The sequence below is a fragment of the Chlamydotis macqueenii genome, chromosome 14 (genome assembly GCF_036417535.1).
Source record: "Chlamydotis macqueenii isolate bChlMac1 chromosome 14, bChlMac1.mat, whole genome shotgun sequence".
Classification (NCBI taxonomy): domain Eukaryota; kingdom Metazoa; phylum Chordata; class Aves; order Otidiformes; family Otididae; genus Chlamydotis; species Chlamydotis macqueenii.
In genome coordinates, this window is record NC_141569.1 from 11,952,896 (window position 1) to 11,967,443 (window position 14,548).

Here is a 14,548-nt window from a genome sequence, read left to right on the forward strand (position 1 = left end):
CACAGCTTCAGATGTCAAGGAGTCTTTCTTATGCTACACCTATGTCCACGACTACTTTTGGAATCAAGTTCCTTTGGCAGATAGTCTGCTCTTGCCTTCCCCAGTTCTGGCAGTGGCGTTGCTCCAAGCCCTTTGTTGAAGACATGGTCCTTTGACTGCGCCAATAATGCTTCACCTGAAGTATGTACTGAATAAAAATATGGGGTAAAGAGCCAAAGGACCTCTTCTTTTGATGGGAGGAGTGCATATGGCCCAGGGAGAATACAATCTGTCAGTAAGGATTTACCTCGGGGTTCTGAGAAAGAAATAAGAGATTTGTCCCATAGACTACATGGGTCTCTGGAGGATGAGAACTTTTTGCAGTAGCTCTGGATCTTGTTTGCTTCTTTTCCAGCGTTGTCACATTTAAATAAATGTGCTAAATACCATGTAAATAGCAATATTATTTATATGTAGAACATACGTCTTTTGTTGAACTGCTTAATTGCAGGAACACTGGAAGGCAGAAGGGTGGTATTTGCCCCTCTGAGCATAGAAGTGCAGAAGTAAGGAGTTGTGGCCACAGGGATTAAATTAATCGGTATAAGAGCTAGCATTAGCATGGCAGAGCCCTCGGCTTCTCACCCCACACTGCCTCTGTCACGTTTCTCCTGTGATTCGAGAGGGCATTATCGCTGAAGGAGAAAGTGGAAAAAAGGACTCTCACCAGCACAGGGATTTAGGCCAAGCAGCCACCCCTGGGGCTTGTCAGAGCTTGCTTCACAACATGTACACTGCTGGGTTTGTGCTCGTCCGGGCTCGAGGCTGATTTTCATATGGTAATGCCTTCGTGTGTTCTCTCAGAACAGCAATCAGGAGCCTGTGTCGGCGAGTAGGTAGGACACAGGAAAGGTTGTTGATCTCTTGACTTGTAAAGACATTCTGTCATACAAACCCAGCTTCACAGCAGTTGAGCTTTCCGTGTGTAAACAGAGACTGCTTAATTACACAGGTCATGTCAATTAGTGTGACCTTAGCATTTTCAAGAAATTAATCACTTTCAGCCAAGCTAACCACTCATACTATAATACGGGGTGGTATTGAAGCTTCCAGCATTCTGCTAAGTGCCCAGGCTTATTGTTTTACAATAGCTGCTTTTGTTTCTTTTTTTTTTTTTTCCTTTATTTTTTTTTTTTTCCTTTTTTTTTTTTTTTTTTAATTTTGGGCTTCTTGCTTTTTTAGCAATAGACTTCTTAAAATAAAACAGCCAGATTCTACAGAGTCCAGGCTTCATTTATCATTTCTTCGGGTGAAAAGGACCAAGCATACGTGTAGTATCTCAATGATATGATCCACCTAGATGTTTAAGATAATGTTTTATAAGGACCAAGTGAAATCTGGGCCCCTGTGAAGTCAGTGGGGGGTTTGCTGTCAGCAAGCTTTGAAATATTGCCAGTGACTTACAAGGTCTGTAATAGTTATGTCAAAGTTCTGGTTAAAAATGATGAGAGTAAGGTTTTTCTGGATACCTTTTAAATAGTAACATACTCTTTTTATGCAAAAAAAAAAAAAAAAAGGGGAGACTTTCCCTTCCTTTACTTCATTCCCCTATCTGTCCTGGACTGTTAAGCTGCCCAGAGATTTGTCCGTCTTTTTTGGCCATGGTCTCTTGTTCATCAATCCCCCAAAATTGCTAGGAGTTATTGGAATGGAGATAATGGTTTTGGTCGGAGAATTAGTGAAGGGCCGGGGACATAAGTCTTGCACTAAGTACCCTGCAGAAAATTTCCTTTCTTAATAGTTTTTGTTTGGTTTTTTTTTTTTTTTTTTTGTTGTTGTTTTTTTTTCTGCAGGAGGGAATTGTCTGATTATCATACGGTATGAGAGGTTAAGAAGGTACAGGGGAAGAGGCAGTGTGTGTGTTGATTCAGGTGACCTGTGTGTGAAATTTCATTCAGACTTGCTTATAGAAATGAATTAGGAAGTTTTATCCTGAACTCTGTGTGCAAATGGAGTAGTGTGATGAGCCTAACAGAAAAGCACTTGTCAGTCTGGAAGCAAATACATTTCTCCGTATGTCTGAGATGTCCAGGCATGTGACAACTGGCGCGGTGTCGAGTGCCAGCAGAAGTGTGTGCTGGAGCAGCGCTGGCCCTGGCTGTGTCAGTTGTGTCTCTGTTAGCAGGAAGAGACAGTCAGAGAGGAGAAGTCAAGTGCTATGCAGGAACTCAAGACAGTTGAGTTGAGTGTTCAACTGTGCTACAGACTCCCTGCTTGTCCTTGAGAAAACAATTTAATCTCTATGTTTCATCAGCCCAATTGAACAAATCATTTGGTGATGCCACATATTGTCACCTTTGTCCAACCTTGTCTCTTTATTCCAGAAACCCCATGGAGCAGATGCTCAGTCTGGTTTTGCACTTTTCATCACAATACGTCGTCAGTCTTGGTGGGATAGACTGTAGTGCCCCAATCAGTGGTAATAATAATAATATTAAATAGATGGTATAATGAGTGAACTCTGCCCAGATTTTATTTTTCAGCACTAGAAACTCATTCATACAACCTAAACAGATTTGTATGTTATTGCAATTAATGAAACCCAGGTAGCCTAGTTATCTTTTTGTTCTTGTTTTAGCACAACTGCTTGCAAACTTGACATGTGTCAAGTTTTAATTTAGAGGAAACTTTTCAGACTGAGTCACTGCACCAAACCCCAAACATTTATTTATTATGCAAACCTTGAAAATCACTTAGAAATTTCCATGCTGTTTGATTCTGTTACTACAACCTCTTCCTCAGCCTAGGCTGCTAGTTTGCCTCCATGGGACACTGCCACTCATGTTTGAATTGAAGCCACTTATGTCTTATTGCAAATTTGCATAAGAGACAGAGATGATGCTTCATGAATCCCAGATAATGGAATTTGGACATGTAAGGCTCCATCCCCAGAGAAGGGAAAGGAGGAAAAAAAAAAATAGGCTGAAAAATAGCAATGAGAGCTGTGGCCCAATTCAACAAGGTAATTAAGTGCCTGGCCTGTCCTTGAGCACGTGAGCAAAATTACTGAGTGTATTGTACTTATGTGCTTTAAGTTGGGCACCTTTTAAAGTGTCTTATTAAATTAAGAGTGATTTTTAGTTACTAGAATAAAAAAGTCAACACATTGTAGGAAGAGGTCACCAAGTGGTGATGTAAATAAAGGTGTTGCTCAAGTCATTTCTGCATAGTTTTCAGAAGAGCAGTAAACACTGGAGTTACAGGTTTAATACTAATGACACACTTCAAACCTGGAAATCATCTTAATCAGATTTTCTGTGCCTTTACCACTGGATGTAGGGGACATTGCAAAAGTATCAGATTCCTCACCGTACATCAGACAAAATTGAAAGCACAAGGAACATGCTATGTCTTAATCAGTTAGCAAAGCTTAATGGGCTGTGCTTAAAAATGAGGAGTCATGCAATGCTCAATTTTGATGTATTAGGTGAGTTACTATAACAAATAAACAGGCCAAGTGCTAAACGTGGATAAATATCTTGATATCCGGGCTCCTGGTCTCTGAATATTTTTTTTTTAAGCTAAGCTCCGAAGTATTCACGAACTGGACTATTTAAGGGCAGGCAGAATAATTCACAGAGCTGTGATACGTTAATGCAGTTGATAGTGCCAGCTTCCTTGAGGAAAGTTGTAAACTGATGTGTTTCGTTCATACCTCTGTCTCCCCTGGTGTTGATACAGGATTTAAATTCAAAATCTATGAAGGGCTAAAGCTCAAAATCATTTTCCGTGTTTGCCTGTCCCAAATTAAAACTGTGTTTTGTTGACAAAATTTGGAAAGGTTTGAGATTTGGCAGGCCTGGTTGTCCCTGTGCTTACATTAATGTGTCAGCACCTCATTAATCATTTATTAAACTGTGGTGTGCCTTTCCCTCTTGCTATGGTCTGTGTTTTAGGATGCCTTGGTGCCCATTCCACATATACTTTGGCTCTCCCCTCCCCCTAATTTTATGGTTTCTCCACAAATTAGTTTTAGCATGTGCTTTAACTTGAACATATCCCAGTCATTTCAAAATCAAAATGAGGAGAGTGTAGTATTTTTTTAGATTAAAAAAATATGAGTAGAACTTGTAAGTATGTAAGTGCTCTGTAGCAATTCAAGTATGTAACTGTGGCACACAATATTCAAGGTATATTTTTTCTCTGTTAATAATTAGGGGCATTAATATTTCGTTAGTGCAGTGTATGTTCAGTATTCTGTATTAATGAGATTTTGTATTTAAAGCATTGAGCAGTAAGCGTGTGCTGCTTTTTACAGATGCGCTATGAATAATCATTTTTTTTTTTTTTTTCAGTTAGATACATAAGAGTAACCACTCTTTTTTTTTTTTTTCTGCATTTCCTGAGACTGGAAACAGTTTCTCTTGGGGATTCCTTTTATAGTTTCCTCTGCTAACGACAATGAAGAGCCACACCAATGTGGTCTCTTTGTAGGAAATCAGACTCTCTGTTCAGGAGGTAGGTAGGAAGAAACTGTTAAGTAATTCAAAATATGTTGCATCAACAGTTTCAGAAACCTGAGGCGGGGGGGAATTAGATGTAGATTTGCTGACATAAAACTGACCTCTCTGGGATTGTTTCCTTGAGTTCTTTCCTACAAAAGTGCACGTACAGCAACAGCTACTTATATATATATGGTTTTCACAGGTTTGAGACCTACCTTGTTATTATTACTCTTTACTCATTATTTTCTGGATTCCTGTTTCTAGAAATATTCAAAAGTTTGGGTTTCAGCACAGGATTGATCAGCTTCAGTGGGAAATCTGTGTGTACCTATATGGTTTTAGGACTGGGGAAAATATTTTATGTTCTAGCTGTTGTTATTAATTGTAACAGAGTTAATTTTTATATGTATCTAAGCAGACCCGTAGAAGAAGATAAGGAGCTGGCATAAATCATGGAGCTGTGGCAGGCAATGCCAGCTAAGGATTTGGCTCAAAATCCCAGTTGCAAAGAATTTACAATGGTTGCAAGTGCACAAATGAGATTGAAAACCCTGAGCCACTTACTATAAGATCATATTTTATTGAAAATATCATAAACTTTATTCTGTCCCTCAGGAATGTAATGGATAAATTACTTTTGAAATCCCTTTTGGAATTTTATATATAGGGCTTGGAGTTTTTTCTCCTTAGTTTGATTTAAGAAAAACTTACCTATAGTGTTTGGTGCTTTCTTTTCCCCAAATTTCCATCTGTAAAAGCTCTTGAATAGTTTATTCTGTATTTTAATATCTTTCATTTAAAACAAGCACAAAAATCTATTGCCTGGAATGCCATTTTGAGGGACAGTTTTAGGATCCTTTAGATGTAAACTATTCTTTTTTTGTATTCCTCTTTTTAAAGAGAAAGACTTTGGGATTAGCTATGGGCAGTTTAGCAGCTTTGCTTACTTCATATTTTTGAGTATTTTAATCGGTGGTCAGAAATAGGTGGAATTTTTTTTTGTTTAGATCCAGTTCAAGTGATGAAATTGAATTGTTGTAAGTGATCCTTTAAGTGTCCCCATTTGACCAACTTTGAGAGGCAGCAGCTTCCTGAGAGAGATGAAGCAATGTTTGCCAATCCTTGTAAAGCATTTCACCTCTTCAGAGGCTAAAGCCTCTCAAAACCAAGAACAATTAAAGCGAGAGCCTTTCAGAGCGACTGGGGAATTCAGCAAAATAAATCAGAAATCCTCTGCCATGGCTCTGGAGGCTTGCCTCATTATAAGAGCAGATCTATTAGCCCCCTTGCCATTGTCTTTCATTTCTCAAGTGAGGTGATTCTAATTAAATTAATCTGCATGTCAATCTATCGGTGATCAATCAAAAGGGCTGAGGTCCCCCTTTGCGGCAGTGTGCTTGCGGCTGACAGGGGCTGATAATGGAGGAAGAAATAAACTGTCGAGCAAAGTTAATTAGTCAACATAATAGGTGGATTAAACAGGAGCTGCTGATTGCTGTTTCACATGTCGAAGCATGAGGTGGGAGCTGAAACTGCAATTAACAGACAATTATTATATTTGGTTGTAAGAGGTCGCATGAATAAACATATCTCTGTGGGTTTCAGTTTTTAATCCCTTTCCCTGTTTAATGTAAGGAGAAGTGTAGGTCATTTCTTCTTATTGTTTTAGTCAAAGTTCTTGAAGGCGGTGCATGCTTCTGGCAAACTAGCAGCCAGCTGAAGGCCAAATCTTTGGCTGGGGTAAAACCCTGGGAATGACATACTTTGGGAAAAGGCTGTGCGAGGGGGCAGCTGAATCAAAGCCAGGGAGGCTATGAAGTCACGTGGTCTGAGTGGGCTGGGAGGAGACTCGGTGTGATGAGCTCACAGCTCTGCCAGGGAATTGCCCCATGCATCCCCCGTTTCCTCCATGGTGGTTCTTGGCTTGGGTGCCCTCAACCTCAAAAGGAATTTCCTCTAGGATGGTGAGCGCTGAGCCTCAAGATTGAGAGGACACCTCTGGACACCTCTAAGCAGTTGGATCTTCTACTCTGGACCCAACACTTACCTGTTTGCCCCCACTGGGTTAGCTCCTTCCCAGCCCCAGGCTCTTCTGGGGAGCAGAAGTGTTGGATCCTGTCTCCAGAGCTGTGCTTCTTGGTCTCACTCCCCTCGCCTCAAACCAAATCCCAGGTGTTGACATTGAGATAAGTTGAGAAATACAAATAATTCTAATGCTGGATGAATAGGGTTGTGTTCTCCAGATCAAGACCCCACTGTCAAGCATGCATGTGTACACAAACATACCTATATGTATTCCCTAAGGTAGAGCTCAGGAGAAATTTGGGCAAGTTCAACAACCTGTACTGAAGGGAGAACAGCGGCGAAGGCTGGGGGGCAGGCATGTAACAACTCTCATAACTTCACAAAATACACTTTTGTTTTCTTTTATTCTGAATCGATTCTCATTTGCAATGTCAACAGCTCTATCTACTTCAGCGTGGAAACTGAAGGATAATTTAGGGTGAAACACAGCCGCCCTTGTATATGAGGGAAAAAGTACTTAATAAAGATCCTCTTGTTAAAATGATGGTTAACAGCGTGCTGTCTGCCATGCAGCTACAAACTCTGCAATTTGACTTAAAACTGCATCAAAAGCTTTCGATGCCAAAGACCCACTCATCAATAGCGTCTCTTGTTAGATTTGTACAGCATAAGCACCAGTTATTATGCGAAATAGCTATGCAATTTTCTACAACTCCCAGCTGTTATTTATTTAACTGAGTTTATTACACTCTGTGCTTCTTAAAAAACATTCATGTGTATCCAAATTTTCCTCTGTTTTGCTCTTGTGCTTGCAGGTTGTGGTGTCTACAACAGTCAATGTTGATGGCCATGTATTGGCAGTGTCGGACAATATGTTTGTACACAACAATTCCAAGCACGGGCGGAGAGCTCGAAGACTCGATCCCTCGGAAGGTACGCCTTCTTATCTGGAACATGGTAGGCATATCATTTTCGTTGATTGGCATTGTTACTTTAAATGTGGATTTATTTGGTTTATGTCTCTGGCTACTGGTTTCAAATTGTCATGCAACGTTTTATACCTTTGGGACTGTATATATTAAAAAGACTGACCTCCAGACCAAAGGGGGAATTTTTCAAGTAGGTCAGCCCAAAATGTAGTGAAATGACAAATCAGTCAGCAAACCTGGATGCAGAGTTCTGTGTGTCAGTGAAGTGTGGTGATTTTTTATTTTATTTTTTTTTCTGGTTGCATCTGTTCAGCACCCAAAATTGCAGTCTGATCTTTACCAAATTACTTTAATTTTTCACTGTGCATCTAAGGGATGTTGTGTATTTTCTGAAGTGTAGAGCACCCAAATTTGGGATTGGATTTCTTCTGTCTTTAGAGGGGTGAGCTCTCTCAGAGATCCAGCTGTTCCTTTGAATTGCCCTAAATGAAAGCAGAGCCCTTTTGGAAATCCATCTGCTTACTCAAGCCACGGATGAATGTTCCCTTCTAGCTCCAGCTGTGCCAGCTGAGGAAGTTGCTCTTCCCTTCACACCACAGCTGCTGGTCTCTCCTCCTGCTGCAGGCTGTTCTCCACGATGGATATGCCAGCTAAGATGGTTGTCTGATTGCTCCCTAGTCTCCTTCAGTCCAAAGAAGTTAATTTGAGTTAAACAGTTTAAATAATAACTCTTTGCCAGTCTAGCTCATTTTGCTGAAATGATTGAAGGAGAAATGGTGCAAGGCAATTTTTCTAGCCTTTCTGAAAGGACAGTGAACTCCAGCAGGAGTGGGATGGAGGCACGTGGGAGGAAGCAGCCTGAGGGACAGTAATCTTTTCCATAAGATCAGCTGGTCCTGGAAGAGAACATCTGCTGGTGACTGTAGGTGCTTAAAATGGGAGTTGTTGAGTGCAAATGTACTTTGAAAAGTCTGGATTTGATTCATGTTTTGTTTTGCTCTTTGTCCTCAAAGTTGATGACTACTACTGAAAAACAAAACAGAAACAGAGGGCATTTCACTGCCTTCTCCCTGTTCCACTTTGGTAGAATAGCTCTTTGTCTTCCAAGCTGTTTGTAATCCTAAACTCAATAGGTGCCTCTTCCTCTAAGAGATGTGAACCCACGGCTTCCATTGAAGTAGTTGAGTGTAGAAGGCACCAGTCCTTTATGCTGGTTTGTTTCACAAATATTTGCCAAGGATCTGATGAATAATTAAATAGATTTTTCCAAAGAGTTTGAAAAAACTAGATAAAACTTTCTCTGGGAAAGCGAATGCCACTCAGAAAAATGTTAGCTAGGTAGGTTAAAAGAAATTATTAATACTGAGAAATGGACAAATGTGTGGGTTTCTGCAGCTCAGTGGATTCCTGTGGAAATAGCTTTCTATTCTGTTTGTGCTTTCAGGCATCAGTCCCGCAAGCATTTATGCATATATTTAAGATTATGCGCACATATGGTCCTGTTGGGATCAATGAGGCTTCTTGTGTCAGTAAAGTTGAGGGTATTGATAAGTGTTTGCAGAATCGGGTCTGTAGTTCACACTTACTAACCTAAAATTCTTAGCTCAGCAGCGTTTCTCATTATATAAACATAACTTACATCTGTATTTATTTAGCTCTAACTTTTTATGTAGGCTACGAGCCATTTTCAGCCATAATTCATGTTATAGACTTTTTTTCATCCTGCCAGCAACCTAATTTAATAAACAAACCACTGTCAGAATTTTTGCTGAATTTTTGTAAGGAATGTACGAATTCTGTCTTTATTAATTAGCAGAAGGCAGAACATTACAAAAGGAAACTTCTCTCTGTTCAACTTTGTAATCTTTCCATTAAGTCTTGTCTTTCAAAAAAAGCACTCCTATTTTTTACTGATATTCCTACTAAAGTGGATGCCATCTTCCCCGCCCCCACCCACTGCAGTCTTCTCAGTGCATGCTTTTGGTCAAGGCAATACTTATATTCTCAAACATAAATGTTCTTATTCACATTCACGCTGTAATTGCGTCTCATTTTACCACAGCTGTCGTTCCCGATCCTACCTCAGAGGGATTCTGATAGCACAAAGAAAGAAAAAAGATAATATAGCTACACGAACATTAGTTCCTGTGCTAACATTAAAAGTCAACATCTGCAAAATATCTCCATGTGTACACTTTGTGGGAAAGGTGATTTTTCTAATCTACTTTCTCAGGCATCTCTCAAGCAACCTCATAAAGCAACTGCTAGTAAATTCTTCCTTTTGAATAGCGACCTCCACACTACAAAATTACACTCTTCCCAAAGGCTTGGTGGACCCTTTCTTTTTAACCTAAATCCTTCAATCCAGCTCTCCAGGAATTCTATGCACGTTTGAGTCCAAGAGACAGGAGGAAAAAAAAATTGAAAAAACCCAGTAACTGTTTTAAATGTTGTTATTAAATGTCTACAACACTTAACTGAATGAAAAAAAAAATAGGAAAAGTCTCAACTAGGCTTAATGCTATTGAATTCTGGGCAGCCACCACAAGCCTTAGACACATTGGAACAGATGACAATTTCCTCCACTGAAATTAATTTTTACTTTTAGTTTAAGTCCCAAAGTATATTATTTTTCTTCAGTTTTTTTTTTTTTTAATTTTCTCTTGGATAACATCTTCAAGTGTAAGTAGCAGAGGCAGTTTATTTACCTTTTCTCTTTCCAGCTTTTCTGCCTCCCTCAGGGGGAGGACGGATTGACCTGAACAGTATCTGTGAGCGGTGAAATGGGAGGCTAATGTAGTCATGGCTAGTTTGTCTCTGGCTTATTGCTCTGGTGAGCAACTTACGATCGTACGTTTTTAAATGCTGGGATCTAACTTCAATATGCCCTTGACCAAATGTATTCCTGTGTACTTTTCTAGATGTTTAACTCTCGAGCACAAATATCCCATCGCAGCAGGGATGAATGCCTGACTGTGTGAGGACTGGGGAGAGGGGATGTAGCAAGGTGGTGTGCTGTTTGCCTGGTTTAGTTCGACAATATCCAGCTTATTTTTCCTTACAAAGTTGTGTTGGGACATGCTACTCTTAAACATGGAATTGCAGTTTATGTGACACCTAAAAGAGACTTTGGGTGCCAAAAAGCTGGAAAGAAAACTTTACCTCCTGAGCCACTCAGGAGCCTGACGTCTCCGCATTTGGGTTTTACCATCTCATTAGCAGGTAGCCTGGATTATTTTGGGGACATCCAAGACATCTCTATTTATATCTTGCTTGTCAGACAGTAAAATGGAAGTTCCTTTTCGTAGCTTGTCTCTTTGAATATAACTAGGAATCTAGATCATGGTTTTGTATCCACACACTGTCCTCCTTGAAACCAGCGGGTTAAGAAGCTCATATTTCAAGTAAATATATCTATCTTTCAAAAATAATAACTAGCAGAGGCCAATTATTCCATATATCTCTGTGTGGTATAAATAGGGTAAGCCACAGTAATCTGTGGTTTTCAATAATTATCACTTTTTCATTCATAAATAGTTGGATCCTCACTTGTTTTATATTTATGGTAAACCAGAAAGCTGGTGTGGTTGACCTTTCTAAATTGTGCATATATAGTAAGATGTACAGTGAAGAGCCAATGGGCCCCAACCAGTAGAATATTTTTCAGCTTGTAGTTCATCCCAGGGAGTCAATTTTAAAAGCAAAATCTTTCCAATGCAATTTAAGTGACTAGCTTATGGAATGGGGGGAATTCTGACAGGGTTTGCAACAACCCTTTTCAAGTCTACCAGCATGAAGTCCACCACTGCAGATGTCTGCAAAGTTTCCAGTTAAAACTCTTGTATCACTGCAAAGTAAAAATTCTTTTTTTTTTTTTTTTTCCCCTCCCAAATCTTTGAATGGCTTACAAGAATATAAAGCCAATTGCAGCATCAATTTCTCTATTAGTTTTCCTCACTGGCAGAATGCAATGCCCTCGAAAAATGATAGTCCCTGAGACCCTGTCAGTTTGCATGCTCTAACACTTTATTATCTAATGATCTAATATGCAACAAGGCAAAGACGGGGTGCTTATCACCCTGACAGGATGCCTAAGAGAAGTGACTAAATTACTTTATGTACCATTAGCGCTAGCTGCCACGGTGAACTCACTGTGAGCATTTATGCAAATATTCCTGAATACATTCAAGTGGCCTTGTCAGGAAGACGACTGACAAGCAGCTTAAATGCTTGTATTTTTAAAGGGACAGTTCTATTTCTTTTTCTTTTCTTTTCCTTCCTCCTCCTCCTCCTCCAAAGGAGAGCACTTAAGAATTAGTTGATGGTGAGGTTTGCTGGCGATTTGGTTCTGAGTCAACTCAACAGCAGCAAAAGATGAAAGATGCAGGTTAGAAACAGGGACAAATTATAAGACATAATGTCAGAATTTGCAGATGGAAACAGAGACAACCAATTTCTAAAGCAATGTCCTGCCATTATTTTAATACAAAATATACATAAATCTGTGTGTGTACACACCTAAAATCAGTCATTATATAGCAAAACCATTATTAGTGGCTGCCTGATACTGGAAATGATAGTGCATGGCTGAATTCTCCGATCACTCTATTGTGGTACCTGAGACAGTCCAGCTTTTACAATGTCTTTGTAGTTCATGATAGTAGTGAGTGGTTTAGACCGTTTGCTGTTTGCAGGTACAAAACCTCCTACAGTAAATGAAAAGTAGTGGTTTCTGTACCTCAGCCGGGTACGTCTGGTAGATCCTCTTATCAGCAGTAGGGCATTTAAGGAGCTTTTCTTGCTAATACTGGCCATCCTGGGCAATCTGAGAGCCCACAGTCGGCACATTCACAGATTTTCCACTAAATCTTCAGATTTGAAAGCAAAACTCACTGCTAGGCTGTGTTTTAGTTGATTAGATATTTTCTATTTAGGTTAATTAAAAAGTTTTTCCCCTTATAAACTATTTTGAGAGGATAATATTTAAAATAAAGCTTTGAGACTGACTGCCTTTAAGTATCATTATATCTCCTCTGACTGTAACAGAATTGTTGAGAACGGTCATTGTACCTTCAATTTGTCTGCGTGTCCTGGGCGTGCCAGTTGATGATTCCTGAAAGATGCTCAGAAATTTGACTTTGTGATTTGGTTCTTTGTGCTGTAAGTGGCTTTGCCACAACATTAACCACTATATTTTTGGTGGTGTGGAAAGTCATGAGGAGGATGGCCCTATCAGCTCTGTTTTGACCATTTCAACCCTGAATCCCTTGGTGTTACTATGTCCATGCTAGTTGATGGCATTGTTAACACAAGACAGAACACTGATTGAAGCAAAAAATATTAGCAAGTTGAGAAAGATTGATCTTCAAAACTTGATACATTTTACCCTCAGATCGTATAGGTTCAGATTCTTAATCAGAGTTAGGGACTACTGCATTCAGAAACTGGCCAGGTTTAAACAAAGGAACTTTAATGTTTCATTTGTTTCATCTATGGGTGGAAGCACCTGTTATATCCTAGTGCTTCACTTAAGAATGTTCTTGTGATTATGTGAAAAATATACACACAAGCTTTTTCTGCACCATATCATTACATATAGAGAAATGCAGTGGGCTTGATTTATTATTTAGAAGGGAAATATTGAAAAAAAAATTAGGATTCTACCGCTCTACTTGAGGGGATCTTTTATGTTATTCTCAGTTACGTCTGCTTTCTAATTTATTTTCTGTGAGGGAAGAATACCTAGGGTTGTTGGACATCTCTATGCATACACAAGGGAAAAAATGTGACTTTCAGAACATTGCACAACATGGATAGTAATAACAGTAAGTGAGCCTTGATATACTGAAGGATTGCAAAACTTCAAGCTGGAAATCATTTTCTTTACTTTTGCCAAGTTGTCTTTTTCATATTGGTTCCTTCATAAATGCAGTGACTCATAAATTCAGGCAATTTTTTACATAATGGCTTGTTATGTGTTCTTGGAGCTTGACCTCACGGAGTGTATAATATTAACCTCTTCGCTGCCCTGTGGACTTACTGTATGTTTCTAATATAAGTGAGCACACCAGGGCTGGATTAGTCCAGTATGTGTACTCAGATGGAGTTGGAGCGTTTTTCCTTCTGAAGAGGCAAAACATGGCCAGAAAGTTAAGGTGCTTCCCTGTAGAGAATTTGTAGATAAAGACTCCAATATGATCTCAACAAGATTTTAACACTAGGGACCATTGAAGTAAGTTGCCAAAAGTGTGGCAGGTTCTCTACAGGTTGCAAATGTTAAGTCAGGACGTGGTATCATCCTAAAAAGTATACAGCAGGTAGGGGAGAGGTGAAGGGTTGGAGTAATTCCTCACCCAGCAATTCCTGGGTGAGGTTCTCTGGTGGGTGCTGGGTGGGATGTCAGGCTGCATGATCCAAATCATCCCTTCAGGAGTAAAATCTTAGGAACTGTCAGATTAGCAAAACACAGCAGAGCTCTGATTCGTACAGATCCAATTAAGGTAGCCAAAACTGTGTTAATAATAAATTATGCCTCTCTGAATTGTGCTGATTTTTTTTTTTCTAAAATTTTTTTTTTCTAAAATTTTCACCAGAGCAGAGTAGCTGTCTGCAGGCTGGACCCCTGCTTCTTCTTTGGATATTACTGAGAATTTCACGAGAACTGGGTGGGTGGATAGGTGGAGCTGCCCTTCCCACAGCCAGTCACGCCAAACAAAAAGCAGAAAATCATGTTTCTATTTGTCTAGGTCATAAATCAGCCACTAACGAGAGGTACTCAAAAGCTTCGAATATCTGGCTGCAGTAATTTTGATCTTTCAATATTTATTTTTAGTCTGAGGCTAAATGAAAACAAGATTTAAATGATTTTCTGGGATTTGGATGAGGAGATGCCAGAATTTCAGTTCTGTCATTAGACTGTAGGTATTACATGAATTTGGAATTTTGAGCTTGTGATTTTGTTCATTATTTAAACATTATCTTGTAACACATATGTACTAACACTGCTGCTGCCATGTTGCAGGAGATGTAAGAGTATTCTAGCCTTTAATAAAAAGAGTTGCTGTTACATAATGCCCATGGAAATTCCTCCTGAAAAGTCAAGCTTGGATA

General features: G+C 39.4%; 1 protein-coding gene across 3 annotated transcripts in view; it reads left to right on the top strand.

Annotated features, from left to right (window-relative positions):
- The window catches only part of EBF1 (EBF transcription factor 1), a 279,978-nt gene that overhangs the window by 174,607 nt on the left and 90,823 nt on the right, over positions 1-14,548 (top strand). For 2 of the 3 annotated variants that reach the window (XM_086758871.1, XM_086758872.1), the window contains exon 8: positions 7,325-7,466. In XM_086758871.1, the coding sequence (XP_086614997.1) occupies positions 7,325-7,466 (142 nt within the window). The remainder of the gene's footprint in view (positions 1-7,324; positions 7,467-14,548) is intronic. The other variant, XM_086758873.1, reaches the window with a different exon arrangement.